The 27,520-nt window shown below is 37.9% G+C and overlaps 1 protein-coding gene across 1 annotated transcript in view; it reads left to right on the forward strand.

Moving 5' to 3' along the window:
- LOC143269139 (vomeronasal type-2 receptor 116-like) overlaps window positions 1-22,303 on the forward strand; it is a 68,504-nt gene extending 46,201 nt beyond the window's left edge. Inside the window, exons 3-9 of the mRNA XM_076553826.1 lie at window positions 1,154-1,180; window positions 5,072-5,348; window positions 5,758-6,567; window positions 7,481-7,708; window positions 8,403-8,526; window positions 14,899-15,764; window positions 22,274-22,303. Coding sequence (XP_076409941.1) covers window positions 1,154-1,180; window positions 5,072-5,348; window positions 5,758-6,567; window positions 7,481-7,708; window positions 8,403-8,526; window positions 14,899-15,764; window positions 22,274-22,303 — 2,362 coding nt within the window. The remainder of the gene's footprint in view (window positions 1-1,153; window positions 1,181-5,071; window positions 5,349-5,757; window positions 6,568-7,480; window positions 7,709-8,402; window positions 8,527-14,898; window positions 15,765-22,273) is intronic.
- The last annotated feature ends 5,217 nt before the right edge of the window (window positions 22,304-27,520 follow it).

A 27,520-nucleotide genomic window follows, 5' to 3' on the forward strand; every position in this document is an offset into this window, starting at 1 on the left:
TCCATTTTCAGAATTCCCTCTGTTTGTAATTTCTTTACTGCTTCTATTTCCGTTTTCAGGTCTTGAACAGCTTCCTTCACCTGTATGTTTTTTCTTGGTTTTCTTCAAGAGATTTATTGATTTTATCCAATTGTTTTTGGTTGCCTTTTCCTCAATTTCTTTAGGAGATGCTTTCATTCCTCTTTAAAGATGCTATTATCATCATAAAGTAATTCTTAAGGTCATTTTCTTGTGATTCAACTGGGTTGGAATGTTCAGTTCTTGCTGTCATGGGATAACTGGGCTCTGGTGACGCCATATTGCCCTTTCTGTTGTTAATTGTGTTCTTAGACTGGCATGTAGGCATCTGGGATGACTGTAGCTCTAGTTGTTGGTTCCGGAGTTTGTCTTTGTTAGATGAGTGTTTTCTTCCTTGGTTTCTGTTTCATTTCTGGTCTTCTGGACTATGAGGCAATGGGTTCTGGTAATTAGTGAGTCTTCAGGTTGAGCAGAATGTCTCTGCTTTTGTTTTTGTCACCTTCAAGACCTCTGAGTCTTTGGATGAAAACTTTACTTCTGAGGCTCCAAGAACCTCTGTGGCCTTTGGGGTTATGGGTACCTGCTTGGTCTCTGTGATTTCTATAATTGTATAGTTTCCAGTAAAGTAGAAGTTTTCTGTGGAAGTTGTGGGCTGGGATATGTAGCTCAGGAGAGAGGATACAGCTGGGGGCTGTTGGACCAGCTTTAGAGATTGTTAATTGGCAGTGGACATTATCTGACCTAGGTTCCCTAGAATCAGGCTTTTCTTGGGTTAAGCAGAAGTTTTGTGTCAAAGTTGTGGGACAGATTATGGAGCCCAGGCAAGGGGGTACAGCCTGGAGCTGTTGGGTAGGCTTTATGGAGTGTTGGTGGGCAGTGGGTGTTGTCTTACCTGGGGTTCATTGGACCAGCCTGGCTTCTGGTAAAGAAGCTGGAGCTGTGGGTGGGAGTATGCAGCCCCATGGAGAGGGTTCAGTCTAGGAATAGGTTTCCTAGATCTATACAGCCTCTGGTAAGACAATTAGAGTTGTGGGCCAGAGTATGAACACAGGGGAGGTAGTTAACACTTTCTTAATCCAGTATCATTTCTAAGCACATTCTAAATACTTACTTTTGTACTTATAGATAAATGTAGTTTTCATTCTCAATTTTCATTGAAGAAATTTCTTTTTGCAATAGATACAGAAAAGTAAATTACAGAAATCCACAGTTTGTTGGTATACAGAGAACAAATGACTAAGGGGTGTGTAAACCCAATGAATAGATACATCTTCAATTCCTATACATATGTCTGGGAAATACCATGGAAGAGGGATTAGAAGTATTCTAAAAGACAGAGGATGAGGACATCTTTTGTGAGACTGTATACTCTACACAGGAAGGAAAGCTGTTCAAATGAACTCTCAATTGTATGGTAGCCTAAATAAGGCTTGAGTAATGGCAACACTAGAAGACATAGCCACATGAGTAGAGAAAATACCATTAATCCCTAGCCCTTGTCCTATAGGTAATTAGAGACTGCCAAGAGAAGGAAAATCAGTCTTTTACAGGAATGAATCACCTAATTGGTTATCCAATACCCACTATTCTGTCCTAAAAACATATATAAATTAAATATATATGAATGATAACAACTCATATTCATATATGCATACATTATGAGCAAAATTAAATGGAGTCAGCAGTATCTAGTCTTTCAGGTATCAGTATGTATACACAAAACAGTGTAGTTAAAGATTTCCTGTGTCCACCTGGCTCCTGTAGCCACTCTGATCCAAGTAAACACACAGAGACTTATATTACTTATAAACTGTGTGGCCATGGCAGGTTTCTTGCTATCTAGTTCTTATATCTTAAATTAACCCATTTTTATTAATTTATAAGTTGCCATGTGGCTTGTGGCTTACTGGTACTTTTACATCTTGTTTCCTTTGTGTCTGGCTGGCAACTCCTGACTCAGCCTTCCTGTTGCCAGAATTCTCTTCTCTCTTTGTCCCACCTATACTTCCTGCCTGGCTCCTATCCAATCAGTACTTTATTTATTAAACAATCAGAGCAACACATTCATAGCATACAAAGCAATATCCATAGCATTTCCCCTTTTCTTTTTTTCAAAAAGGAAGGTTTTAACTTTAACATAGTAAAATTGCATATAAGAAAACAATTATCAAGCAAGAATTATAGTTACAATATCTAGTCTATTTATAATATCTAGTCTATTTGTGTTTGGCAAAATTAAAAAAGATATACTATCTATCCTATATTTGTAAGTCTAAAGTTTCATATCTAACTTATCTTTTATCATAACTAAGGAAACTGTAACTATCTAGTCTTCAAGTACATCAAATACCTCAGGAGGATATAATATTACCTGAGAAACAGGAGAAGGACACAAGCAACTTTTGGGAGTCTTGCAAGAGTAGACAGAGACATCTGGCAGCCTGGACAGTCATCCAAAGTTCCTCTGTAAAGTTGGAGCATCTGTCTTCAGCCCATAAGCCTGGAGTCTCTCAGTCACTTCTCTGTGTCTTGTAGAATGTTTGGCAGTTTCCTCTGTGAAGCGGGAACCTGAAGGACCATTTCGCCAAGCAAAGTTCAGTGGTCACCTTCCTATGGGTCCTGCATGTCCAGTTGATCAAGCAGTCCAGGAAAGAACAGTTTCTTGCCCAAATGGCTATTTTTGCCAAGAAGAACATAAACTCCGAATAGAGCGTTTTCGATGCCCATCCTCCTCTCTGAAGTGAATTGGTGCTGCCAGGAGCAGACATGTATCATTGTCCAGAAAGTCTAAATTTTTAAAACATATTAAATGCCATATTATGTAGGTCTTTGAAGTGTTTGAAGATTACTTACCTAATTGAATTATATCTATGTATACCTAGAAGACTTAATATGACTATAAGTTTGACTATCATAGAAGACTAATTATTAATCTGTATTATTTAATTATCCATTATAATTTAAATGAGTTACATAAACATATACCTCAAATGAAAGTAGAAATATATATATAGTATAAAAAAATTAATTTTAAACTTGTATCAATAAACTAAAAACCATAGCAATGCAAAATATTTCTAAACAAGTTGTTGCTCTTTAAAATTTAAAATTAATTTACTCTTTCATCCTATCATATCTATACTATCCCATTTTTTATTTAGAAAGAGATTACATTTACAATCAAACCGTTTTAAATAAAAATACTGGTTTTTCTCTGTCCCGCACCAGAGGGCTCTTCTGATATAGGACAGAAGAATCTCTCAACCTTTCCTTTTAGCAGTATGGTTGAATTTAGAGAAGGAGTGAGCCAATTCCATCTCCAAATACAGCTTGGTATATTTGGGAATTTGGGCATAGCTTCTCTTACTACTTCCTGCTGGATGAGGGTGCTGTATTCTTATGGGGACACAAAGAAAATTTTAGGATTAGGGGGTAATCAGTAAGGCTGTATTGTCTGAGCCAGTTGCCTTGAGACCATTCTGGATGTTGGATCATCTGGGCCAAGGTGTCATAGGAGACCTTTCAGGGGATCTTGGCTGGTCAAACCTGACGTATCTTAATCTGGAACAAATCCATAGCCTCTTGATTTCTGTGGAAACAAAAGCAGAGCCTCCTTTCCAAAGCAACATATCCTTACATCCAAATTTTGAAGTCAAGGTACCTTTAAAATATACATATTGGTTTAGCTGAGCAGCCTTTACAATCAAATGTCTTTCTGCAGTTAAAAATCCCAAAGACAATACAATATAGATTCTCTGTATGATATCTATCTTTACATGGCTTATTTTTTATATTACTTTTACTTTCTCTTTAAAGACTTTAATTTTTAAAACTATTACTTTATATAACTGTATATATTACCTTTTATCTCCCTTCCAAGCCTATGTGCATTTTTACACACATTGTAAACTATTCCATCTGAATCTGTCTTGTTGTGAACCTCTTGCTTTAAACTGCAGCATTATCAAGACTGAAATGGCAGCTGTGGCTGCTGGCTCCACCCACTTCAGCTTCCCAACATGGCAGTTATACATTTACCACCAGCTCTAGATCTGGAATCCATGTGTACCATCAACTCTCAGAAGCAGTGGGTTTATGCTTCTGTCAAAGCAGTGCGTAGCCCAGAAACCTCTTTTTTTTTTTTTTTTTTTTTTAGCAGCAAAAGCTATATTTACCATACACCATATTGCCCAGCTTGCAGAAAACTCTGTAACTTGGCAGGAATATGCCATGGTGTAGCTTCAGTCCACATGTCGCAAACCCACCATAGAGTAGCTCAAGCCTGCATGTTGCAGCATCTCGCCACCCGCATGAGACATGAAGTATTTTTAGGTTTAAGGTGGAAAATCAAGCTATTGGGTGCCATTTGTAGTTGGAGTTTTCCTGTGTCCACCTGGCTCTTGCAGCAGCTCTGACCCAAGTAAACATACAGAGACTTACATTACTTGTAAACTATACGGTTGTTGCAGTCTTCTTGCTATCTAGTTCTTATATCTTAAATTAACCCATTTCTATTAATCTACAAATTTCCATGTGGCTGTGGCTTACTGGCACTTTTACATCTTGCTTACTCCTGACTCAGCCTTCCTGTCCCCAGAATTCTCCTCTCTCTTCGTCCTGTCTATACTTCTTGTCTGGCTACTGGCCAATCAGCACTTTATTTTTTAACCAATCAGAGCAACACATTCACAGCATACAAAGCAATATTCACAACAAAATGGTAGCTATTCTACTAAATATAACAGTGGTAATAGAACAAAGTATAAGGAGAACTTATAGTGAAGGAAGGGGAACCATAGGACAGGGAGGACTATTTTGCTAATAGCAGATTTAAAAAGAGAAAATTATATTTTAAACATCTATTAACTATAATGATAAAATCCATTAATTTGTACAATTAATAAGTGCTAGCAAAATAAAATTTCAATGTGTTAAATTGGTCAATATATGAGCTATAAATCTATAAACTCATTACATTTTCATTAAATAAAATCATGACTTGCACTTTCCTCTGAATGATTCTTTGTTATCTTTACAGAATTAAGCCCAAGACCTACTTGTTTTTTCTGTCCCTTCTCTTTGCCATTGAAGAAATCAACAGAAATGCTCATATTTTACCCAATATAACTTTGGGATTTGATGTGTATAATATCCCATTTATTGATGCAGACACAATGTATGTCTTTTTAAAGTGGATCTCAGGGATTGACAATATGATTCCTAATTACAACTGTAAGAAAGAGAGCAAGTCTGTAGCATTGATTACAGGACCATCATGGACAGTATCTACTCTTATTGGAGAACTGTTAGAGATGTACAAGTTTCCACAGGTAAGTATTGTAGCCATGGAGTGAAATGAATTGATTATTTGTTCAGTGATAATGACATATTCATGAGTAAAATGAAAAGTGGAGACTGGATTTATGCATTAGGCAAAATGTATGTTTAAATGTAATTACTCAGGAGTCTTCATTAGAAATAGACCACAGGTAGAGGCTGTAGAAGACAATGCATTTTTCTGAATCTGAGTCTAGTCATTAATATTACAAAAATTCTGAGGAAAAGGATGGTGACTATAACTATGAGATAAACCAATCTTCCTTCCTAAAACTTATAGCTATTGTTAAGTGCAAATCAGGTCTCATAATTGTGTAAGACTTACCTTCATATTACTATTAATATTACTTACTGTTACTATTAATAATCTTAATATTACTATTAACTCTCTTATTCCTTCAGCTCACCATTGGGCATTTTGATCCCATCCTGAGTGGCAATGTCCATTTAACTTCTATATATCAGATGGCACCTAAAGACACATTTCTGACCCATGCTATAACCTCTTTAATCCTCCATTTCCACTGGAACTGGGTGGGGCTTTGTATCTCAGAAGATGAAAGAAGCATTCAGTTTTGGTCTAACTTTAGAATAGAATTGGACAAGAACAGTATCTGTGTGGCCTTTGTGGAAATCATGTCAATTGGTAGATCATCATTATCTCCAGATATTAAGGTGGATCATCTTCATCACATCTGGAAATCATCAGTAAATGTGATTATAGTCTATTTTGACTCTGATTCTCTGGTGACATTCTTTTACATGGTCGAACAATCTCTAATGACCCAAAAAGTCTGGGTCATGGCCTCACCATATTATTCTTCCAAAATGAAACATAGTGTATTTTTACACCCAGTTCATGGATCTCTGATGTTTTCACACCACCATAAGGAAATAGCAGGTTATAGAAAATTTATCCATAGTGTTAACCCCTTAAAATACCCAAATGACATTTACTTAGCTATATTCTGGTCTTTCTTTTTTGATTGTTCATTTTCTGAGTCTGACTGCACAAAACTGGAGAACTGTCCACTCAATGCCTCCTTGGAAATGTTACCTAATCCACTTATTGGCATGGCCTTAAGTGAGGAGAGTTACAACCTATACAATGCTGTGTATGCTGTGGCCCATGTTCTTCATGATTTATTTCTTCACCAATTAGAATTTCAGGGACTAGGAGGTGTAAAGAGACTTGTGCATTTCCCCTGGAAGGTAAAGTGCATTCTTGGATGGCACAAATTATAAGAAAGACAGTTTCATAAGGAAAGAATTTATGGGATCAGAAAGTGAGCAGTTTAGGGTGTGTTTTGACAGAAATCTCAGAAACAAATCCCTTGAAGAACAAAGTACTATCATGAAATAGGAAATGCACTTTAAGTGAACATTCTCATTTTGTTTTTTGTAAAATTTATACACACGCACACACACTCACACAGTGTGTGTGTGTGTGTGTGTGTGTGTGTGTGTGTGTGTGTGTGTGTGTGACTACATCAATGTAAATATGGGGCTGGGTTTCACAGCACTCACATAGAAATCAGAAGACAAATTGCTAGAGTCGTTTCTTTCCCATTACATGTATTCTGACGATTAAACCAATATTTTCCAGCATGGTGTCATTAACCATGTCTGGTATTCCATTCCCCTGATCTTAGGGTTTTGCCATTTAAGTAAGTTAACATCTTCAGCAGAAAATATTTTCTATATAAAAATGATGATTTAATTACAATTTGCTGAAGAGCTGTCAATATACAAAATAACTTCAGGAATGTCTAAACGCTGATGAGATAACATGGGCACTGTATATAAATGATCTCTTATAAAGTGAATTTTATGTATCCCTAGATACACAAGTATCCTTATGTCCTGTATACATTTTGAATATGTCAAGCTTTCACTACACTACTGAGATCTGGATGAACAACAGTTAACCATGTTCTGATTCATAGTACATTTTGTTTCATCTTACTGAATCTTGTAATATTTTGATATTTCAGTTTTCATACCATTGAACTTTTTATGCTTTACTATTGTTCTAAATCTGCCTTGTGATGTAATAGATAAAAAACAAGAAGGGCTTTTCCATACATTGCTTTCTTTGTTAACCTGAGCCATTCATCTCTCGTAGCTGCACTCCTTTCTAAGGAATATTCACTTTTACCATTTGGATTCTAACCAAGTGATTTTGGATGAGAAAAGGGAATCTGTGGCAGAATATGATATTCTCAACTATTGCCATTTTCCAACACATTTTGTACACGTGTTGAAAGTAGGGATGTTTTCTCCATTTGCTCCACCTGGTCAGCAATTGTCCTTACATGAGGACATGATAGAGTGGGCCTTAGGATTTACAGAGGTTGGTGGAAGCTAACATAATATTTTGAACTACAAACAAATAAGTAGCACCATAATTATGTTTTTATTATTCTTGATTTCTGGTTTCTCTGTTATTGGCCTTCAATGTACTTTTCTCAACTACAATTTAAGGAATTTTTGTTTACACTGATAGAATTGGTCTTGTGTATTTGTCAATCTTTGCATAAGATTTATGTCTTTCATAAGATCCAAATACAATGCCTTTGTCAACATTTAGCACTATGAAATTGTCTAAGGAACTGAACCTATAAAAACACACATAGTATAGATCACTGTGTACCATAGTCAGTTATTTTATTGATATTTGTCTTGTAGGGTAGTATTACAGTGGAAGTCCATGGCAGAAGAAAATATGTGGGGACATGATAATCAAGGAGCAAGTGAAAAACATCTGGTACCAGGTTCAAAATATCCACACTCAAAGCATCAATTTAGTGAGCTTCTGTTTATCAGGATCCAAATTGTACAGTTTCCACCAATTCTCAGAGAGTTTCAGGATTAGAGCACTATCTTTAGGCCATGAACATATATACAAACAAAAAACTTCTAAAGAATCAGTTTAACTGAAGAACACAGTGTTATGTTGTAAAGTTGCTGTTCACTGAGTCACTGTATTTATTGTTATGTTGCATGAATGATGAAGTAGTTACTAGTGCATCTCTGATTTTCCTCAGACCCCACAATCACTGTGCAGTGAGAGTTGCAGTCCTGGATTCAGGAAAGCACATATGGAAGGAAAGGCTATCTGTTGTTTTGATTGTACTCCTTGTCCAGAAAATGAGATTTCTAATGAAACAAGTAAGTGTAAACCTTATGAACACAGTCATCCTTTCTCTTTAGTATTCCTCTTTAAATCCAATAAATGGATATCACTTAGAAAATATCTAAAATCAAATTAATGTCCTTGTATTTAGTTATTTATTTTAAAAATCTATTACTAAAATGAATTACAAAATTACATGATAAGCAGAACACAATCACAAATCTGTCTTGATAATTATTATATTTTTGGGAAAGTAGGTATCACTGTGTATGCCTTTGGTGACTAGAATCCTTGTGCTGTCTTGTTTGTATAAAAATTAGAGGCACCTCCCACCTGTGTTTCATCTTCAGTTATTTCCTTCCTTCCTTCCTTCCCTCCTTCCTTCCCTCCTTCCTTCCTTCCTTCCTTCCTTCCTTCCTTCCTTCCTTCCTTCCTTCCTTCCTTCCTTCCTTCCTTCCTTCCTTTCTTCTTTCTTTCAGTTTTTCAAGACAGGGTTTCTCTGTAGTTTTGGTGCCTGTACTAGATCTCGCTCTGTAGACCAGGCTGGCTTCAAACTCACAGAGATTTGCCTCCTGAGTGCTGGGATTAAAGGTGTGGGCTACTGCTGCCTGGCTTCAGTTATTTTCAAAGGTTTTATTTTATTAATACATTGGTTTTCAAATCCTGGGTTGTCTCCATTTTTGTCAACCTTATGTTTTAGTTTCTGTGAAGATCATTCAAGTGTTTTTTCTCCTTATGTTAATGCTTCTTAAAAATCATTCAGCTCTTTCTTCATGTCATCTTTAAACTCCATTTATTCTTTGATGCTTATGATGGTTCTCTCACATTCTTTTTCCTATATTTTATCTGGGTGATTCTTGTTTGAGAACATTTCTGTTAGACTTTTGAATTCAGAGAGGATGGGATACTGTCTTGCTCTTATTTATTTTATTTGTATTTTTATGATCAGTTCAGTGTATGCAGAATCTTTTTTCCCCAATTTTCTGACTGTCATAGACAGAGTAGGGTGGAATAGATCACAGAATGTACAGTTTGGGTAGGGAATAAAGGCTGGAGATGGCTTAAGGGAATGAAATCAGATGGACACCATAGGTTGGGCTGGCATTCATGATACATGTACAGATTTGTGTGAAAGAAGTGTTGTCCTTTCCAGACAAGGTGTATGAAGAGGGGGATCACACAGACTCATATGTCTAGAAATGTCTACAAGATATGTAGGCTCTGTCTGGCAGAGAATTTTGGTGTGGTATTCCAGGGATATATAGGTTGTGGGAGGGAGACATGAGTTGTGTCCAGACCATGAATGCTGGAGTACAGTGGATTGGTTATTCAGAATAGGCCAGGACACTGGATGTGGGGCCTTCTGTAGATCTCAGGGTTGGGAAAGTCATGGGGAGGAGAAGATAAGGTAGTTTTTTCTGATTAGAATACAAGATGTCCAAAATGTGGGTTGGAGCAGTGGTTATATGAATGCATAAGGGAACTTTAGTTTGATTTTTTATCTTGTGAAAACTGAATGAAAACATGTCTAACATTTCTTTCTCTGAATATAATGTATCTGTCTCTGTAAATGTACTGATTTTGATCTAACAATTTTAAAAAATGGCATGTTCTTAATTTACAGTAAGTTTTCTGGTGCTATTTATTGATCTTTTTGTATGTATGATAACATATGTAAACAGGGAAAATTTAAATTATTTTCCTATTTATATTCCTTTATCTTCTTTATCTATTTATTTTTTCCAGCTATGATTGAACACTGTAATTAAGAGTATACATAGTGAACTTATTCCTGATTTTATTAGCATGGTTTTATTTTTTTCCTCTTTAGGACAATATTGATTTTGGGCTAGTCAAATATATCCTGTATTATGTTGAAGTATGTGCCCTTACATCATTTCCTCCCTAGATATTTAAGCATGACAGGCTGATTTTTATTAATGCTATTTACTCAACTATCGTGGTCACCATGTTATTTTTGTTTTTTAGTCTATTTGCATAATGTACTATTTTTATTGACTTTCATATATTGCAACAGGAAACTTGATTTGATGGATGATCTATTTGCTTCATGTCAATATTTGATTTGCAATTGTTTTACTGAGAATTTGACATGAATTTCATCAGTGATACTGGTTTATAATTATTTTTTTCATTGTTAAATTTTTACCCTGCTTTCTTATTGGAATAATTTTGGTGTCTTAGAAGCAGTTTGCAAGTATTCCTTCTATTTCGATCTATTTTAAATAAATATTTTATTTTATAATTAATTTAATTCTACATATCAGCCACAAATTCCCTTATACTCCCTCCTCCCACCCCCCCAGCCTTCTCCCCCAATCCACCGCCCATTTCCACCTCCTCCAGGCAAGGTCTCCCCTGCGGATTCAGCACAACCTGGTAGATTCTGTTGAGGCAGGTCAGGTCCAGTCCCCTCCTCCCTGCACCAAGGCTGAGCAAAGTGTCTCAGCATAGGCCCTAGGTTCCAAAAAGCCACTTCATGCACCAAGGACAGGTCCTAGTCCCACTGACTGGGGGGCCTCCTAAACAGTTCAAGCTCATCAACTGTCTCACTTATCCAGAAGGCCTAGCTCAGTTCCATGGGGGCTCCTCAGCTATTGGTTCACAGTTCATGTGTTTCTGCTAGTTTGGCTATTTGTTCCTGTGCTTTTTCCAATCATGGTCTCGATATCTCTTGCACATATAATCCCTCCTCTCTCTTGCCGGATGGACTCCTGGAACTCCAAAGATTCAATAAAGAAAGAGAACTACATCGATCATGAACATCTATGCAAAAATACTCAATAAAATATTGGCAAACAGACTCCAAGAACACATCGAAACAATTATCCACCATGATCAAGTAAGCTTCATCCCAGAGATGCAAGGGTGATTCAACATACAAAAGTCTGTCAATGTAATGCACCATATAAACAAACTGAAAGAAAAAACACACATGATCATCTCACTAGATGCTGAAAAGGCCTTTGACAAAATCTATCTTTTGAAAAATTACTGAAGTACTGGTTGTAATTCTTCTTTGAAAGTCTGTTAGTTTTTAATTTTGAATGCATTTGAAACAGGGCTCTTTTATATTGAAGACTTTTTGATTCCTGGAACAATCAGCTTATTTGTGTTTGTGTGTTTACATTGTTCATTTCTTCTTAGATTTTCTTTGGTCATTCAGATCTGTAATGAAATTCATTTGCTTGTTATACTTTTTCCAGTCTAATGAGTTGTAGGCTATTAAGTATTCCCTTAAAACATTGTAAAATACTTTGGTGCTTGTTGTAATATTTTCCTATTATGTATGACTTTTATTTATTGAATCTCTTTTGTTTGTTAGTTTAATTTTGATAAGATACTGTCAAGATTGTTTTCTTTTGAAGACCCAGCTCTTAGTTTCATTTGTTGTGTTTCTCTTACATTAATTTCTGTACAGGTTTTTATTATATAGTTTAATGTACTGGATTTAGGATTGTTTGGTTTTGCTTTACCAAATTCTGGAGTTTAAAAATAAAGAGATGTATTTGCACAATTTTAAATTTTTTTGCAGGCATATATATTTCTCTCAGAGCACTGCTTTTTGCATGTTCAAGATATTTGGTGTTTTTCTATGTGTTTCTAAGAATATTTAACTTTCCTTCTTATTTACTTCTCGAAACACTTATCCTTTGATAGTGTTTCATATAGTCTCTATAAGTTTATGTATTTTCTAGAGATTTTTATTGTTTATTCCAATTTTATTATATTTTGAAGAGACACAATCAGTGAAGTTACTGAAGTTTTATTGTATTATTGACTTTTGTTTTGTGATATTAATATATGTGACTTGTCGTCTATTTCACAGAAACTTCCATGGGCTGCTGGATGCAATTTATAGTCATTAGTCTTTAGTTTGGAGTATATGTGAGGTATTGATATATAGTGTCATTTAGATCTTGTGTCTCTACATTTATTTTTATCTAGGTGAGCTGTGTATTTCACAATGCAGGATATTGAAACCAATAATACTGAATCGAAGTCAATCAGTCCCCTGAGTTCTAGTAATATATTACTTTAGAAATTGGGTGTGTCAATGTGTAGACTTCATGTGCTTAAGATTGTAATGTTTTCTTGGCTTCTTGGTCCCTTGACTAGAATGAAGTATCCTATAGAATGTCTTCTGATTAATTTTGCTTAAAGTTCATTTTGTAAGATTTTAGGGGATAGAAACCAGCTTGTTTCCTGGTTTCATTTGATTGGAATTGTTTTTCCAATCCTTTAATTCTATGGTGTTAACTAACTTTGTAGACAAGTTGAATTTCTTGAATGCAATGAAAAGATATATTTTGTTTTTTAATCCATTGAACTTTCAGTGTCTTTTGGTTGGGGAGTTGAATCTTTTAAAATTTAGTTACTGAAAGATGTGAGTTTATTGCATTCACCTTGATGCTTTTGGGCTATCTTTGTTCTTAGTCTTATTTTTACTTCAATAATTATACCTTTGTCCTTTGTTTTCTATCCCTCTTTGGTATGCTAATTCCTCTCTTCAGGCCGAAGTATTACTTCTAGTATTCTCTGTAGATCAAGCTTTTTGTGCATGAAATCCTTAGATTGTTTATATCTTGAAAAGTTTTTCTTTCTTCTTCAATGATGCATATAGTTTTTAATGGTAGAATAGCCTGCATTGGCATCTGTGGTGTTTTTGAAGTTGAAGTACCTTGCACTGGGATCTTCTGATTTTAAAATACTCTAATGAAACTTTTCTCTCATTCTAATTATGTCATGATTTTTGTTTGTTTTCTGTGATGAATGAGTGTACAAAATATATTAAATTCTAAAAGTGTAAGATTTGATGTGAAACTTTCCAGTTTCTCTTTCCGATATAAATTCTAACAGTATTTAAGTACGTTATATTGTATATGCTTTTTGTATGCTTAATTTTGGTTTGCAATTCTTATATTCATTTACAGACCCTTTTGTAATAAAGATTACAAAAATAAAGTTTATTGTTTTTTAAATTGATTTTATATCAAATATTCTGAGTATGTTTTTATCATCTTCCAACTCCTTTCAGATTTTATCTACTTTTCTATCCACCCAACTCACACTTTCCTTTTATCTTTCAATAGAAAACAAATGGAAATACAAAATAAACTAGAAAGAAATAAAAATAAATAAAATAAACCAGAATAAGACAAAACAAACAGAGAAATAGGAAAGTAGAGTAATAAAAGTGCACAAGAACATATGGAGATACACACATTCACACACTGAGAAATCCCATAAAAGCACATAATCAGAAACCTGCAATACAATAAAATAAAAAATGCCCAGGCAGAGCATTGTGAGATGAAAAAATAGCCCAAAACACCAAACCAAAACTACAACAAAAAAACATTAAAACAAACAAAAACTAAAAAAAAAATTATACTTTGGTTTTTGCTATTTATCTATTCCTTGTCATAAAACCCCCACTTAAGTAAGGAGATATATATAGAAACTTGTGTCCATTTTCCTTCTCAGCATAGAATCCCCATCTTGCTTATATGTGTGCCAGCCCTGTGCATACTGCTACAGGCTGAATTCTTATACATGTCATTCCTCTTGTGCCTATAAGGCCTTGTTTCCTTGATGCCTTCCATCCCCATTGGCTTTTACATACTTTCAGCTTCTTCTTTGGCAAATATCCTTGAGCCCTGATGGGAGGATTTAATATACATCTCATTTAGGACTGAACATTCTGTTTTCTCACTCTGTATATTGTTAGTTCTGGGCCTTTGCATTTGTTTCAATCTACTGCCGGATGAAGCTTTTCTGATGATTACTGAGAAAGATCGAGGATGTTTTTAGCTGTCATTTTATTGCTGCATTCCATTAGCTAAACCGTAGTGTTCGGTTTTCTCTTCTTGGGAACCAGAGCAGTGTCAGGCATGGGTTCCCTCTCATGGAGTGGGCCTTAAATCTGAATAAATAGTTACTCCCACAATGTTTGTGACACTGCTACACCTGTTTATCTTGCAGACACATCACCATGTTGATTAAAGTGTTTATAACTAAAGTAGTGTTTACCGTTTTCTTTTGGTAGATTTCAGAGTAAGTTCTAGTACCATCAACATTAGTAATTAGGGCTGAAGGCTCTAGTTAGACAACCTGTCATTTTCTCTATGTTTAATGTATTATCTAGGCATTGTCTTCAGCAAGAGGACCTTTCTTTTAGTTTTTTGAAGAGGAAAAATTAGCCTAGGTGCCTATGTTGTTTGACGGAGTTAATGGAGCCCCCATTGACAAAAATTCCATTTGATGTAAACCGTTCCAAGCACTGAAGGTTTCATTTGGTGACAAGAGATGACTAAATGTGGAATCTCTCCATTTTCTGGTCTCTTACTAATAAATTTCCCTCAAAACTTTTTATTTCACAACAGATATGGGGCAATGTTTGAGGTGTGGAGATAAGCAATATGCCAATATGCAGAGAATTCACTGCATTCAAAAAGGTGTCACCTTCCTATCCTATGAAGATGCTTTGGGGATGATTTTAACCTCCTTATCCTTGTTCTTCTCTGGACTGGCAGTTTCCATTCTTGGGATCTTTGTAAAACACCGAACCACTCCAATTGTCAAAGCTAATAATAGAACACTTAGCTATATTCTGCTCATCTCCCTCACCCTCTGTTTTCTCTGTCCTTTGCTCTTCATTGGTTATCCCAACACAGCCACTTGCATTCTACAGCAGACAGTATTTTCAGCTGTGTTCACTGTGGCTCTTTCCACTGTCTTAGCCAAAACTGTTACTGTGGTTCTGGCATTCAGCGTTACTTCTCCAGGAAGAAGGATGAGATGGTTGTTGATATCAAGAGTACCTAACTTCATAGTTCCCTTCTGCACTCTGATCCAACTTATTCCCCTTGGCATATGGCTGGGGACATCACCTCCTTTTGTTGACATAGATACACACTCAGAATATGATCACATCATCATTGTGTGCAACAAGGGTTCAGTCACTGCTTTTTACTGTGTCCTTGGATACCTGGGCTGCCTGGCAGTGGGGAGCTTCACCCTGGCTTTTCTTGTGAGAAACCTGCCTGATACTTTTAATGAAGGCAAGTTCCTGACCTTTAGCATGCTGGTTTTTTGTAGTGTCTGGGTCACCTTCCTTCCTGTCTACCAAAGCACCAAGGGCAAGGCTGTGGTGGCTACAGAGGTATTTTCTATCTTGGCTTCTAGTGCTGGTCTACTAGGATGCATTTTTCTCCCAAAGTGCTATATTATTTTGTTAGGGCCAGAAAGAATTTACAGTTATCATTGTAGGAATAAGAAACATTTTGAAACTAAAATGTCTTCAGAAAATTAAACTTGTTTGTTTCCTAATTTGAGGATCTTGGGACAGTTACAATACACTTCAATCATCACACTGTACTCTTTGTTTTGCGGGTATGGACATATGGCTCTGGGACTATTCTAACATTTGAAGCACTACAAACCATAGCCATCAGCCCTTCACCTCTTATTCCCCCCTCCATTATTTTTAGAAATATATGATTCTTACTTTATATATGAACCTTGTGCTTGTCACCTTGGAATATACAACAGGCATTTTGTTTATCCAGTCTAGATATTTACTTTCCTGACACTATTTTATCCAAACCAAACTTTGAATATCTGCAGTCCATTATCTCATATTGTGTTTTGGAAAATAACTATTGTTACATTGTATTTTGTATATACTAATGTATTAAAATTTGCATGCATTTGTGTGTTTTCTAATTTTCATTAAATGTCCACATGTACTTTTTTCATATACTAACTGTAACCCTATTATTTAAGAGCAATTATTGGATCATCTTTCAATTTTTCAAACAGTTTCAAACTTTAACTCTCTCTGAGTCTTCACCTGTTAATCACTGACTTAATTTGCTATATTGATTTTTAGAGATTATTCATTTGTGCCTATTTTATCTTCCACCATTTGCTGTTTGAAAAAACATCAAACTCAGCCAATCATAGCAGCAAACCCTCAGCTAATCCAAAGAATGTATAAACAGTGTGTCCAAATGAAAAAAATGCAGAGCTTTTATCGAGCTACCCATATCTGCAGCTTAAGCAGTTTCTGTACTTAGAAGATTTCCTGTCTGCTCAACTCCCCCCCACAGCCCCCGCAAAAGATCACTCTTTGTTTTGGTAGAAATGGTCTTCAAAACTAATCACCTTCTTAGAATAAGAAGCTGGACATTACTTTTAGTGATTCACCTCTTTCTAAATCTTTATAATGGGCATCTTTCTGCCATGATCCTACCTATAACTTTGCATTTTCACTTTTCAAAATAATGTCTACATAATTATTAAAATTTGCCAATAAACATACTATACTTTATTCTTTGTTTAAAATGTGTCAACACAACTAGGCTGTCCCTTACACTACACAGTAATATAGGAGAATGTCTTTGAGAATCATTTCATAGTAGCAGAATGCTTGAGAAAAATGCATGCAGCTGGTACATGGTAGTACTTCAGTTCCTTTCTCTAGAAGGTAGTTTTTGCAAATTTAGGTAATAAATTTCTAGAAGATTGAGCTATTCAAACATGTAGACAATGGGCATTAAGCTGGTTGTCAAGATTACGTGATGAAATTCGCAGGCAAAGGAGTGTTTTTTTTTCTTATACAGCAAGAAGAAATGTCTTTTCTCTGAGAAGGGAAACCTGACTGCTTTAGCCCGTGGTGATATTAGGCAGGGTTTTCTGAAACACCAGAGAACAGAGAATAGTTGTATATTTCAAAAAATATTAACTGATTATGTTTGTCTAGGCAAAAGTGGCTGTGTAGTCTTTGTCAATACTCATGGTCAAGAGTCTGAGGACCTACATCTACTTAGACCACCCCATCTTCACTCATCCTGATCAATGTCCTTCAATCATTAATCATATGATATTTATTGTGGTAGTTAATCTATACTGTTAAGTTGATAGGATCTAGAATCTAGTAGGAAAAAATGTGTCTTGAGGGTGTTTCCAGAAATGACTCCTCTGAGTTTGTAGTATGTTCCTACGAGTGAACTAAATATGAAGACAAGTGAGGAAAAATCATTGCTAGCTTCCAACATTTCTGCAGTTGATTTTTGGTTAGCATGTGTCTCAATACCTATTGCTGTTGCTCCTTCAATCATTAACTGGCATAAGAATTTTAAGTTCTTTAGTCATTCTCTAACACTGAATATCATGAACTTCAAGGACTCTCCAGGTTTAGTGCCAGAGAAAGATTTCTCATGCCACTAGTTTTGTGTTCTAATTGGATATAGGTCCTCAGACCCTTGACCATGACCATTGCCAAAGACTACACAGCCACATTTCTCTAAGCAAACCCAGTCAGTCAATTTTTGTCATATATTGTGGTGGTATTGTGTTCCCCAAAATATTGTGTACCTTAATAATCTTATCTGGGGTCAGAGAACAGAAAAGCCACTAGTTAGGCAGTGATAGCACATGCCTTTAATCCTAGCATTCCAGAGGCAGAAATCCACCTGGGATCTCTGTGAGTTCAAGGCCACATTGGAAAGAGCCAGGCATGGTGACTCACACCTTTAATCCCAGGAAGCAAGCCTTTAATCCTAGGGAGTGATGGTAGAAAGCAGAAAGGTATATAAGGCGTGAGGACCAGAAACTAGAAGCATTTGGCTGGTTTGGCATTTGGCTGGTTAAGCAATCAGGCTTTTGAGTTCAGCTGAGAGCCATTGGGATGAGGACGTAGAAGCTTCTAGTCTGAGGAAACAGGACCAGCTGAGGAACTGGTGAGGTGAGATAGTTTTGGTTGTTCTGTCTCTCTGACCTTCCAGTATTCATCCCAATAACTGGTCTCGGGTTTGATTTTATTAATAAGACTCTCTAAGATTCATGCTACATCTGGCCCCAAAGCAGAAAGGTATATAAGGCATGAGGATGAGAAACTAGAAGCATTTTGGCTGGTTAAGCATTTGGCTGGTTAAGCTTTCAGGCTTTGGAGCAACACAGTCCAGCTGGGAATCATTCTGGATGAGGACTCAGAGGCTTCCAGTCTGAGGAGAGAAGACCAGCTGAGGATCCAATGAAGTGAGATAGCTGTGGCTTGTTCTGTCTCTCTGATCTTCCAGCACTCACCCCAATAACTGGCCTTGGGTTTTATTTTATTAATAAGAACTTTTAAGATTCCTGCTACATCTGGCGCCCAATGTTCGTGTTACGAATTCATGAAAAAGCTGTTTGCCTATGGCCTTGTGAGCCCCAGCTCAGGCGCAAGCTACACTCAGCCAGTTGTGGTGGTGCACGCCGGTAATATTTGCTGAAGGAGACAGAGGCAGTAGGATCCCAAGTTTGAGGCCAGCCTAGGAGGCTAGGGAGCTTTGGCCTAGACTGAACCACAAACATTGGTGGGACCATGGAAGCAGTGGCTATTGCTCCACATTGCCAGCTCCTTCTAATCATGTTGGTGACTGTGGTGATGCTGCTACCAGAGACGAAGGGTTTACTGCTGCTGGTTCAGAAAAGAATTGCCAGGACCATTGTGTTACAAGAAAGCATCGACAAAAGTCAGTTTGGAAAAGTGTGGCAAGACAAATGGTGGGGAGAAATTGTTGTGAAGATTTTCTGTTCTAGGGAAGAATGTTCATGGTTCTGAGAAACAGACATTTATCAGACTGTGATTGCTCCAAACCACAGAGGAGGCACAAAAAAAGTCTGCATGGAACCATAACCATACCTAACAGCAACTTTGAAATCTTCAAAAGGACTATGGTAAAGCCATTAAGCTGATTAACACCACGGAAAGATCTGCTTTGGACTACAAACTGCTTAGGACAGTTTTGAGATGGCTAGCTGAGATGATCCAGCCTGACAGACTACTTGAACAAGGACTTGAAACAAGCCCTGAACTTTCCTTTTATTCAGAGACTGGACAAATGATACAGGACTTGACAATTAACCCAAAAATTCTCTTTTCAAGATTCCCTAAAGATATCTTGACCCCTAGAAAGCAAAAAGGAAAAGAGAATATAGATATGAGACAGATCATTGAATCTACTCTGAGAAAAATGATAAAAATAATAGGATAAATAGGTAGATCATTGAATCTACACTGAAGAAAAAGGGGAAGATATAAAAATGACAAAAGGTAGACTATTGAATGTATTATGAAAAGAAAAAAGAGAGAATATAGATATGAAAAGATAAAAAGGGAGATTATGGAATCTACTTTTCAAAAGGAACTACTTGTTTTAAATAAGATAAGTAATGAAAATTTTTTGGTCTGAGTTTATCAGATGTTACTGGACTGGACATTGTTAATATATATAATGGAGTTTTTATCTGAATCTGTCAAATGTTAATGGACTAGACATCATTAATGTAATTTTTGGCTGTATATATTGTATATACTTTTTGGATAGTTTTTCTTGTATTAGTTATAAGTTTTCTTTAATTTTAGACACAAAGAGAGGAAATGTGGTGGTATTGTGTTCCCCAAAATATTGTGTACCTTAATAAACTTATCTGGGGTCAGAGAACAGAAAAGCCACTAGTTAGGCAGTGATAGCACATGCCTTTAATCCTAGCATTCCAGAGGCAGAAATCCACCTGGGATCTCTGTGAGTTCAAGGCCACATTGGAAAGAGCCAGGCATGGTGACTCACACCTTTAATCCCAGGAAGCAAGCCTTTAATCCTAGGGAGTGATGGTAGAAAGCAGAAAGGTATATAAGGCGTGAGGACCAGAAACTAGAAGCATTTGGCTGGTTTGGCATTTGGCTGGTTAAGCAATCAGGCTTTTAAGCAGCAGTTCAGCTGAGAGCCATTGGGATGAGGACATAGAAGCTTCCAGTCTGAAGAAAAAGGACCAGCTGAGGAATTGGCAACGTGAGATAGCTGTGGCTTGTTCTGTCTCTCTGATCTACCAGCATTGACCCCAACAACTGGCCTCGGGTTTGATTTTATTAATAAGAACTTTTAAGATTCCTGCTACAATATATGTACATTCTTGGTTTTCTTTTGTTCTAGAAAACCCTGTGTAAAATCACCATGGGCTAATATTGTCAGCTGTCCCTATCAGAGAATGAATATTTCTTCTTGCTTTATAGGAATGAAACACTAATTTCTCAGAAAATTTCATGATACTCTATTTTTAACAGCTGAGTAATACTCCTTTGTGTAAGTGCACCACATTTTATTTATCAATTCCCAGTTGAGAGACATCTAGGTTGTTTTCAGTTTCTGCTTATTTCTGATAAAGCTGCTAAGAATATAGTAGAGTAACTATCTTTGTGGGAGGATGAAGTGTCCTCTGGGTATATTTGCAGGAGTGGTATAGTTGGGTCTTGAGGTAGATTGGTTCCCAATTTTCTGAGGTGTCTGCATAGTGATTTTCATAGTGGCTGTACATATTTGTACTTCCAAGCAATGAAAGAGTGTTCCCCTTGCTCCACACCATTAGCAGTATGAGCTGTCACTTTTGCTTTTGAGCTTAGCCATTTTGACAGATGTAACATAGACTCTCAGAGTCATGAAATTTGCAGGCTAATGGATAGAACTAGAAAAAAACATCCTGGGTGAGGTAATCCAGACCCCAAAAGACAATAATAGTGTATACTCACTTTTAAGTTTCTATTAGCTATAATAGTATAATAAGAATAATAAGTAAAGATAGTCATGATACAATCCACAAACCCAGAGTAACAAGGGGAGATGCATGGATCACCCTGGGAAGAGGATACAGAATAGAATCCATGGGAAGACTAGGGGCATATACGGAAGGGAACAGGATTGATTAGGTAGGGGGATTTGAGGGAGAATACAAGCAGACATGACTGGAATTGAGAGATATTTTAGAGGTGAGATAGAAACCTAGATCATTGAAAACACCCAGGAAGGCATGAGGGTGACCCTAGTGAAGACTCTGAGTAATGGGTATATGGAACCTGGACTGGTCATCTTCTGTAAAGAGGCATTGTAGATGACTTGATAAATGGTCTTATTAAATAAAAAAAACATGGAGCCAGATATAGGGGTAAAAACCTGAGAGATTGGGAAAATAGGAAAAGTCACAGCTAACCTCACCCCACCAACTCTGCAGCTTCCAAAAAAGAGCTACTTCCTACACACTCATGCCTCTATGCCTTACTGTTCTGCTCACTCATTTGCTCTCTGAGCCCAGCTACACCACTTCCCCTTCCCTCCCTGTTCTATCACTTGCTGTCTGTCTGTACAGAACTCCAGACTACTATGATTGGTGCTAGGAGTAAAGGCATGTGTCACCATGCCTGACTCTCTTCCCCAGTGTGGCCTTGAACTCACAGAGATCCAGACAGATCCCTGCCTGCCAAGTGATAGTATTAAAGGCATGTGTTACTGGTGCCTGACTTCTGTATAGTGGCTGGCTTTTCTTCTGATCTCCAGGTAAGTTTTATTGGGGGACACAGTGTATTGGTGAACACAGATAAAATATCACCACATTTCCACTTTTTTGTCTAAAATAAAAAGTTATAACTAGTATAAGAAAAATTATATAAAATAAATACAATGACTATGTAGAGTATATATGAACAATAAATACATCACAATGTCTAGTCCATTTTCATTTGGAAAATTCAGCGAAAATATGCCATTATCTTTCCTATTTTGATGAGTCTAAAATGTACCTAATTAACTTTCTATCCTATCTTGTATCAACAACAGAAAACTATCCTATGATGTCTTTCAAATTTATACACTTTATACCTCTTAGTGAGTTTCTTTTCTGAAACTGTAAACAAGGAAAACTGGAACTACAACTATCTAATCTTCAACTCCCTCAGACCTGAGAAAGACATAATATTATCTAGTAAAACAGGAAGTGCAAACAAGCAACTTCCAAAAAAATGTAAGTTTTAACACAAATAGCCAGCTTCCTGGACAGTCACCCAAGGTTTCTCTGCAATGTTGGGGAATCATCTTTGACCTACAGTCTTAGCACATCTGACAAACTCATTTGTAAAGCAGGATGTGCACAGGGCCTGCAGCTTGATCCCACAATCAGTGTCAGTATTCCATGTACCTGATACACTTGAATTTTGTCAGTGTCATGTCATGACTTAGAACTTTACATTCTGGAAATTGGTGGTATTTTTGAATTTGGCTTTCCATTCTTCTCAGCTTCTGGGTGACTTTATCTTTTTACTAAATGCCAGTCTACCATTGAGAGGTCAGACTCTCTCAGCTTAGTTACTCTTCCAAGAATAAGCCTCAGAGGCTGCAACCACACTTGTCTTGGCAAGGATTGGCAGTCACTTTTTATTTATTTGTGTGTGTGTGTATGTGTGTGTGTGTGTGTGTGTGTGTGTGTATCCTGCTTGTCCATTTTGGACAGCATACTGTCAGCAGTCAATACAAGGACACTTTCTTGCCCAGTGGCTAACTTTTGCCACAATGAAAGTTAACTATATGTGGAGGTTTTTCAGTGCCCACATCTTCTCTGAAGTAGATTGATGCTTCCAGGAGCAGACATGTCTCATAGTCATATAAAAAAGAAAAAAAATCTATGTTCTTAAAACATCTTAAATGCCATATTCTGTAGATATCTGGAGGGTTTGAAGATGACCTGTCCATCTAAAATATATCTCTGCTTGACCTAGAAAACATACCTAATATGACTACAAGTTCAACTATAAGGTCTAACTACTAACTTTCATTTCTTTACATCCTAATAGTTAGTAATAATAGCATTAAACAATTAGCAAATTCCATTACACTGTTAAATGAACTATATAAGTACAATACCTTGAACAATATAAGAAATATACATTCAGTATTTTCTAACAAAATCAATCTCAAATTTGTATCAATATAGACAATTTGTAAGCTACATTTTTATCTTATCGTATCTATATAAATCTATCTCAAACTTGTAGCAATATACCTAATTTATATACAATATACAAAAATCTCATCCAATGTAAAATATTTAAAACTAGGGGTGCCTTTTAGAAGTAGATTCAATAATCTACCTTTTTATCTATATCATATCTATATCCTCTCTTTTTTTCTTTTCAGAGTAGATTCAAAAATATACCCTTTATTCTATCATTTCTATATTTTTAAGAGTAGATTCAGTCATCTACCTCTTATCTATATACTCTTTTCATTTTCCTTTTTGATAAACAATAACATTAAACCTAATCTCCTTTGTTTAGCCTTTTCCCTGACCATAAACAATAACAAGTTGTAACCAATCATTCTAAGCAATGATAATTTGTAGGGCAAACAGGATGAGGTTGGCTGCAAAGGTGGTACTAAGAGGAAGTTAGCCCAGGTTGTTTATGCTGAGATTAGATGCAAAGATCAGGAGATGATTTCAGTGCATAAACAACTTGTAAACAAATGAGAATATGGTGATCTTTAAAACAATTGGTTGGCTCCTTCTATTCCTTCCTAGGGTTCTGAGGTTTTTGCTATAAAAGAGGGTTACTGCCTGATAAAAAACAAGTTCTTGCTTGACTTGACTCCCCATTGCATCTGATTGTCTCAGGGTAAGAGGAAGGCTGGGAAACAGGCAAGCAGCTCACTTACGGTTTCTCGGTTCCAGGCCACCTCTTCAGAGGTGACCTCAGTTCCCAGTGAGGCAAGACCCCAAAGCTGGCTATCTAATGTGGGGCTCAAAAGGACGTTTAGCCAAGGCCAAGCAGCCTTCTAGGGTAAGTGAAACCATCAATATAGGTAATGCAACATCCTCAAGTGATAAGCCAGCTCTGAATGCCCTGTATTATATGCTTAAGTCTAGAGGGCTCACCTGGGAGACTATAATTCTCTTTGCCTCTTGGATACCTAGTGCCAACCTTTTCTTCTGCAGCACCTGGGCCCAAAAGGAAAAGCTGGCAAGAGAAAGGAAGAAACATTTCAGCATACTGCCACCCCTGGGCTTCTACACCACTGTCACAGCCCTTAAGGCAGCTTTTCACCTGGATTCTCTGCCACCCCCTACTCAGGAGTCAGAGAGAGAGAGTGATTCTCCCTAAGGGTTAAAAAGGAAAAGAGGCCACTGCTGGGGGCTGAAAATGATGGGGAAGGTTCTGAGAGTTAAAAAAAAAATTGGGCCAAATTCGGCTAGGAGAATGTGAGATGCACAGAAAACTACATGGTAGAGGTTAAAGCAGTCATAAAAGTCACTGCACTCAAGCCCTGTGATCCAAAGGATTCTGGCCCTCTGCCTTGCAACCCCAGGGTTGAGGCTGCTCAACCCTCATACATGGCATTAAGGACAGATATCAATGATGTGGGCACCTACAACCAGCCCCTCACCGGGAGCCATGGGTCAGGAGAAAACTTGGCCCCAGGCCCTAATAGACCTCTGGAGTGGTACCCCTGGAAGGCAAAATATCTCAAAGAACTCCACAAAGTAGGCTCTCCATGGGCTCATACCTTACTACCGGGTATTGCCTATAATCCCTGTGTCCCCAAGGACTGGTTAGATCCGGCCAAGGCTTTCCTTTTCAGCACCCAATGCATCTTCTATCAGGAGGAATGCCGGACCAGGGCAGAGGCCAATTGGGTGGCCAACACTTCTATCCCTATCACCTATGGCATGCTAGCAGGTACAGCTGAAGGGTATTTGACAGGGGTCCAACAGGTGGTCCTGCAAGGGCTGCACTGAGATCAGGTTTGACAAGTGGGGCTTGTAGCCTGGAGCAAATTAGATGAAGGGTCTACCAACTCTCCCATAGCATGGTAAGACAAAAAACCAACAAACCCCTACTGGAGTTCATAGATAGAGTCCAATAGAGTATGTAGTTAATTTCCCCACTCATGGTTGCCTTCAGGAAATTACTGGAGGGACAAGAATGCCCCATACAACATATGAGGGGGCATTCTGGGCTATCAGGATTTTTATCTGTGGGAAACCATCAAGCCAATGAGCTGGCATCAGGATCTAGGATACTGACCTTAAAAGATAGTTTAGGAAAGGCATGTCAGCTCTTCCTAAAGGTACCACCCTTTACACATGCAGGGAGTTAAGCACAGAGGCCTAGAGCCAAATATCCTCTGACAAACAGATGTTATATTTTGTTTCAATAAAACAAATAGGGAATTAGCCCCCATATTCAGTTACTCTGCACCCCGTGGCCATCACACTCTAGCCTTGGGGCTACAAGGACACCTGCATTGGGCCCCAGTCAGGGTCTTCTGCTCCTCAGCCACCCCTTCAAGGGCCTTGTGGGGCAGGAGCTCCTGGACTGACAGTCCATATAGAAGTGATGACAGAATACAAGTTGTAGTGGTGGGTGATGGAGGCATGGGAAAGAGTGCCATGACCATCCAGCTGATCCAGAAACATTTTGTGGATGAGTATGACCTCACCATAGAGGACTCCTATTGGAAACAGGTGGTCATTGATGGGAAGACATGTCTTCTGGACATCTTAGACCCAACAGGTCAAGAGGAGTATAGTGCGATACAGGACCAGTACATGTGCAAAGGAAGGCTTCCTCTATGGGTTTGCCATCAACAACATCAAGTCCTTTGAAGACATGCATCAGTACAAGGAGCAGATCAAGTGGGTAAAGGATTCCGACTATGGATGTGCCAATGGTGCTGGTGTTGAACAAGTGTGACCTGGCCACTTATACTATTGAGTCTCAGCTGGCCCAGGACTTTTCCTGCAGCTATGGCATCCCCTACACTGAAACATTAGCCAACACCCAGCAGGGTGTAGAGGATGCCTCCTACACACTAGTGCGTGAGATTTGGTAGCACAAACTGCAGAAGCTGAACCCTCCTGATGAGAGTAGCCCTGCTACATGAGCTGCAAGTGTGTACTATCCTGATGCCAGATGGCAGTACTCTTGCTGATGGTCATCCTTTTCTTTGTGTCTATGGCTGAAGCCCAGAGGAACCAATACCAACCTCACCATGTGATCTGGGCAGTGGTCAGTGCTGGCAATGGACCTGGCCAGAGGATCCTGGGACATTGGGGATTGGACCGCCCTTTCATAAAGGACTTCAGTTCTCCCAAGTCCCTTAAACCTGGCACCCATAGTGGGGACACAGTGGGCTTCATGAGTGGCCTTCTTTCCCCAGAGGTCTCATCCCCCTATCCACCACTGCTCCCAATGTTCTTTGGCTTCCCCCTCTTCCCTGCAGCAGCCTCTGACACCAACCCCAGGAGAGATCTACCACCTGCCTCCAGCATCCACTACCACTTCTCAGGGCCCCATTGCTGGCTCCTCAAGGTCCTTGGAGCCTGGGAACAATGGTGACTATACCAAGATAGCCCTTGGTGTGGCTACATCTCACCGCCAAGACCCACCCACTCTTCTACCATGATCCTCACACTCATGGCCAATGGTGGTGGCAAAAGCTAAATGTGGCACCCCAGGGCTGGGGCTAAAGCTGTTTTTGATGCTCCTGCTCCTGGAAAAAGCCCCCCCCCCCACCCCGGGGCCTCTACTTCTCAAGAGATGCTTACTGGGAGAGGCTGTATGTGGCCCAGACATCTGGCACACATCTACTCTATGTCCATGCTCTACAGGATACCCCGAAGTAGTCCCCAGTGTAGATGTATCCAACTGTCTTTTTAAATAAGAAACACAGAACCAATGTAAAAGAGAAAGCCGAGAGATCAGAGCTCAGAGCTATAATCTTACCCTTCCTCCTGTGTGCTTCTAGCTTCCTGAAAGAGACCTATTTCCTGTGTGTATGTCTTTAAATAATCTTTCTGTTCTGCCTTCTCATTGGTTGTAAACCCAAACACATGACTGCCTCGTCACTTCCTGTAAGTACAGCCCTCTAGGTCTTGAAGGCATAGGTCTCCAATGCTGGCTGTATCCCTGAACACACAGAGTTCTATGGGATTAAAGGCTTGAACCACCACCACGCTCTTTCTATGGCTCTAATAGCTCTGACCCCCAGGCAATTTTATTTATTAACATACAATTAAAATCACATTTCAGTACAGATAGAATACCACCATATTTCCCCTTTTCTATTTTAATAAAAAAAGCAAAAGGTTGTAAATAACAAAAGAAAAACTATATACAAAAGTACAATAACTATATAC

The sequence above is a fragment of the Peromyscus maniculatus genome, chromosome 17 (genome assembly GCF_049852395.1).
Source record: "Peromyscus maniculatus bairdii isolate BWxNUB_F1_BW_parent chromosome 17, HU_Pman_BW_mat_3.1, whole genome shotgun sequence".
NCBI lineage: Eukaryota > Metazoa > Chordata > Mammalia > Rodentia > Cricetidae > Peromyscus > Peromyscus maniculatus.